Source organism: Gymnoscopelus microlampas, assembly GCF_963454915.1.
Source record: "Gymnoscopelus microlampas genome assembly, chromosome: 11".
Taxonomy (NCBI): domain Eukaryota; kingdom Metazoa; phylum Chordata; class Actinopteri; order Myctophiformes; family Myctophidae; genus Gymnoscopelus; species Gymnoscopelus microlampas.
Genome location: NC_139948.1, coordinates 4,479,955 through 4,485,047, shown reverse-complemented (window position 1 = coordinate 4,485,047; position 5,093 = coordinate 4,479,955). Strand labels below are relative to the sequence as shown.

The 5,093-nt window shown below is 48.6% G+C and overlaps 1 protein-coding gene across 1 annotated transcript; it reads left to right on the top strand.

Annotated features, from left to right (window-relative positions):
* Positions 1–1,575: 1,575 nt before the first annotated feature.
* LOC311055835 (kelch domain-containing protein 3-like) lies at positions 1,576–2,634 on the top strand (the record flags this gene model as incomplete). The annotated part of the gene is made up of 1 exon (XM_084072101.1): positions 1,576–2,634. The coding sequence occupies one exon, from the start codon at positions 1,576–1,578 to the stop codon at positions 2,632–2,634; it is 1,059 nt and encodes a 352-aa protein (XP_083928227.1).
* Positions 2,635–5,093: the final 2,459 nt, after the last annotated feature.

The window sequence follows — 5,093 nt, the reverse complement described above, 5'->3', positions numbered from 1 at the left end:
TGTCTGTTTGTACCCTGTCACCTACCTGGATGTGACTCTGCTTGTGGCTGTGCTCCTCCACCAGGCTTCTGGTTGTAGCGTGGAGCTTGTCACACTCCACCTGCAACTGATGGATGGACCTGTGCACCGCATTCAGTGACTCTGTACTCTGAGGTAAACACGCACACGCACACGCACGCGCACACGCACACATGCACGCAAGCACAAAATTGTATTAGTATATTTGTGTTTGCATTACTATATGCTTCATCAAGACATCAAGACTTTTGGTTATTTATGACCATTTACCAGGGTAAAGTAACCATTGAACACTCCATTTGTGCACTCTCAGAATTACCTGGAATAGTCAGGAAGAATAGTCTCCACTACAGTGTAGACCAGTGTTTCCCAAACACTGGGTCGGGACCCAATTGTGGGTCACGGACCCATTTTTATGGGACGCGAGTAAACAACCCTGTTTTGTTTCTGTTGTTGTTTTAGTTTCTTTTTTTTTGTTTTTTTAATCAAAAATCTATAACAAATCCAGAAATCCAGTCATTTTTCACAATAATTTGACAAAATAGCCAATCTACAAGCTCACAACGCGGCGCGTTCTGAGCTTGTAGATCTGCTATTTTCACTAGTTTGGGTCCTGGGCAAACATCTAATTTCTCTTTTGGGTCTTGAGCTAAAACGTTTGAGAACGACTGGTGTAGACTAATGTGGATCCTTAATAAACAATAAACAATAATACAGACCCATATATGGACCATTGGTGGGCCCCAGGGGGGCCCAACATTGAGAAACAGCGGTGTATGTGAACGCATTGTGTTTGCAGCACCCACCCGCTCCCTGTCTGCTGTCAGGCTGTGCACCAACGCTCTCAGATGGTTCAGCTGATCGTGCAGGTTGTCAGGCAGCTCCCGCGGTCCTAAATGTACAGTATGACACAATATCAAGAAAATGTAAGTTGTGGTTTTTATACCACGTATTAAACATTTTGGATAGTTAGGAACCAAATCGACCTTTAAAAATCTGGAACTCCAAGACTGTCTCTGGATTATGGGAGGTCCATGGCCTGGCGCACACACCAAACTGGGGATAAGGTTTGAGAACCACTGGTGTGTAAGAACGCCTGAACAAATTGGTGTTATTAAGCATGACTGGCAACAGTTTGGGTTGTGTGAGACGTCAGACTAGAGCTCTGGTGACCCTATATATAGGATGTTGTAGACTTCAAGAGAGAGACAGTTTGGGACTGAGACCTCTGCGGAGACATTGAAAAACGAGAGCTCCACACCATAGACATTGAGAGCTCCGCACCACAGAGACATTGAGAGCTCCGCACCATAGAGACATTGAGAGCTCCGCACCATAGAGACATTGAGAGCTCCGCACCATAGAGACATTGAGAGCTCCGCACCATAGAGACATTGAGGGCTCCGCACCATAGAGACATTGAGGGCTCCGCACCATAGAGACATTGAGGGCTCCGCACCATAGAGAAATTGACATTGAGAGCTCCATACCATAAAGACATTGACAGCTCCATAGATTAAGACAGACTCACAAAGAGACGGCGAGCGTAAGAGAGACATGCTGCGTTGGACGGTGCATCTGAGAGGAGGGCCGGCGGGAGGCGAACACGCCGCCGTGGCGGTGGGACACAAAGTGTACTGCTTCGAGGCACACAGCGGCCAGGAGGCCGACGCGTACAGCAAAGGCCAGGTAGACGTGCACGTCTTCAACACGGTGTTTCTACGCTGGGCGCCGTCAGCGCCCCCCGCGGCAGCCGGAAGAGGAGAACGTCCCCTCGAGGTTCCCTCCTACCGCGTGGGCTACACGGCCGTGCGGATCGACGACGTCATCTACGTCTGGGGAGGCTGGACCGACACCGGGGAGTACTGCAACGTGCTCTACGCGTTCGACGTCGACACCCACCGATGGTCCCCGCGCGAGGTCTCCGGGAGCGTCCCAGAGGCGCGGTGCGGCCACTCGGCCTGCGCCTCGGGGAGGGCGATGTACGTCTATGCGGGGTACAACAAGCTGACGGGACGCGCCAACGACATCTGCAAGCTGGACGCCACCACGATGGTCTGGTCTTCGATCGGCAACGGAGGCACGGCGGCACCCGCTTCATCGTGGCACTCCGCCACCATCATCGGGACGAAGATGTTCGTGTTCGGGGGCCGAGGGGACCGGGACAACGACCATACACACATCAGAGTGTTTGACACGGAGGCCAACCGCTGGCTGAGCACGCCCTCCGCGCAGCCCCTTCCGGAGAGGCGCTGGTGTCACTCGGCGTTCGCCCACAACGGAGAGCTGTACGTGGTCGACGGCCGCGACTCCGACCGGATCTTCAACGACCTGTGGAGGTTCACACCGGGGACCTTCTCCTGGAACAAGGTCGGGTCCAAGGGGAAAGGCCCCTGTGGGATGACTAACATATGCTGCTGCGCGGTCAGAGATCGCGTCGTCCTGTTGGGAGGGTACGTCGATGAGACCGTCCCGGGGGACGACCTGTACATCCTGGACTTAAGTCCCAGTCTGAAGACGCTGTGCAAGCTGGAGGTTCTTCAGTGCGGTCTGGAGCAGTCGGAGCTCCCGCATGACATCATGTGGGAACTGGCAGCCATGACTACCAACACATGACGATTATAGAGAAATAAGCTCCAGACAGTGAAACCGAAGACTGTTTGTGGGTAATGGGAGGTTTTTTATTCTATTTTGTACTTTATTGTTTTGACACATTTTACATTTAATGGTGGTCCTTTAAAAGGATCCCTGGCTAATAAGCCAGATATGCCATTATAATTGTCCTCTATAACTAAAATGTAAAATTAAAAACAACTTAAATATCTTATTTATTTTAGAAATAGTTCATCTTTCACTCAATAGGGGCAATGCCCGTCGCATGTTGATGATGTCATTGGTCCAAGTGTGGTCTAGCCCTATGGAACTTATGGAATGCATGTGAATTAGCCATTTTTACTGTGTCGATTGGGGCTGCAGAAATAAAATAAAAATAAAAAGGCGCTGTGAGCTTGTAGATTGGCTATTTTCAGCAAAGATGTTTGGTGTAGAGGGGAAAAAAGAGCAGACCAAGTACAGAGCCGATGGTCAAGTTTACTAAGTATTGCCTATTGTGACTTTAAGTGGTTAAATGTCTGAAAATACACATTAACATGAATCCACCACAGATGATAGTGCTGTCAACAAACAAAAAAACAATAATTTCCTCAAAGACTGATGATACAATTCACATTCTATACAATATAGTGGGGGTCCCTGCTTCATCTCTCTCTCAGCTAAGGGGTCCTTGGCCTGACGAATGTTGAAGACCCAGCTGTTTTAAAAGTACAAAATGATCATCTCTGACAGGCCAGGAGGCGGAAGTGATGTTTCCGGTGACAGCGCCACTCACCCATGTTGTTGATGAGTTCCCGGAGGTGAGCCACCTGCGCCTGGTCCACCTTGCCTAGCTCCAGCGCTGTGACCCGGGCCTCCATGCTGCCGTGCCTCTGCGGCAGCCTGCCCACTTCTCTCAGGGCCTCCACCGTCTCTGGGTGGCGCTGGCGCTGCAGGGCTCCGCTGCTGCTGCCACTGCTGCCGCCCCCCTGAGACGGGCGGCGCGTACCGACTGTCGCGTCCGTGTCGGGGCGCGTCGTGGGCAGCCGTGGGGGGAGGAGCTCTGGGGAAGGTGCATTGGTTTGTGTGGAGCAAGGTTGTTATAGTTAATAGGCTCTATGCACAGCAGCCATCTTGGAAAGAAATTGGGCCTCATCTTACTTCCTTCACAGGTGTTACCAATGATACTAATGAAGGCTCTGTTCCATTCTGGTCATGGTGCTGATATTGAGCATGTTGGCTCACTAGAAACACTCCATTTTGGTTCCCAAATGGCCCCTTATGGTGGGTGTGTAACTCTGAGAGTGTACACTCTCAGAGTTATGGGGATCCTTGAAAACAGACAACCACTATAACACACTAAATGGAACAGAGCCTTAATTAGTATTAATATTGGTAACACCTGTGAAGGAAGTAAGGAAGGGGCCCAATTCATTCCCAATATGGCTGCTGTGCATAGAGCCTATTGTGTTTACATCAAGGGTTCCCCAACTTTTCAGGCCATGACCCGCCAAAATAATCATATGAACTTGAGCATATTCATATGAACATGATGAACTTGGGCATATTTGAACTTGGGACCCCCCCCAACCTGACAAGCACTTGCTATATTGTAGGCGTTACATTTAGTGTGACTCGGTTCCACAGATAAATATTGTGAAAATAGACGAACTACAAGCTCACAACTTGCTTGTAGATCGTCTATTTTCACAACATTTGCCTCTATCTTATGTAATATTTGACAATTTGGCCAATTTGGTATTAAAAAAATCACACCCAGTGTGAAGTGGGCGGTGTGTGGTCATCACAACATGACTCACTTTAAAAAAGGATAAATGACTGTTTTTTAAAGTCCATACTGCTATTCATAGGGCTGCACATGTGTCATGTGTTTCGCTAGCCAATCACAGTCCTGAATTTGCAAAGTCAGCCAATCACATTACAGTTAGTGGTGATGACACTAGCTGTAATGTGATTGGCTGATATGAAAAAAGTATCGATTTGCATTAACAATGGAAGGGTTAGGGGGTACACCAATTTTTTGGTCGGTGTCCAAAACTCACTTATAGGGGGCGGCTACACCGCCCCAAAAAGTATTAACTAGAAAATGTGCTCCTCAGAGCACAGGTCTCTTGCCAGTACTGTTCCTGATTATTCCTGTCTTACCTATTTATATTACATATTGTCATGATGTTAGCTTGGCTGAGACAAACAATCACACCCAATTCATGTTTAGGAACAACAGTGGTCATCACAGTGATGGTCACTTCAAAAAACATAAATGTCTTTTTGAAGTGACACACCTATTTATAGGTCTCTATTTCGTCATGCGTCTCGCTAGCCAATCAAAGCACACCCTTTCAACATATTGTCACGTGTCACGTGGAGCTTGACCAATGTTAGCTTGGCGGACACACGGAAGGACGAGAACGAAAACATAGTCTCCTGGCGGAGACAAAGACAAAAAGGTCTTAACACTTAAG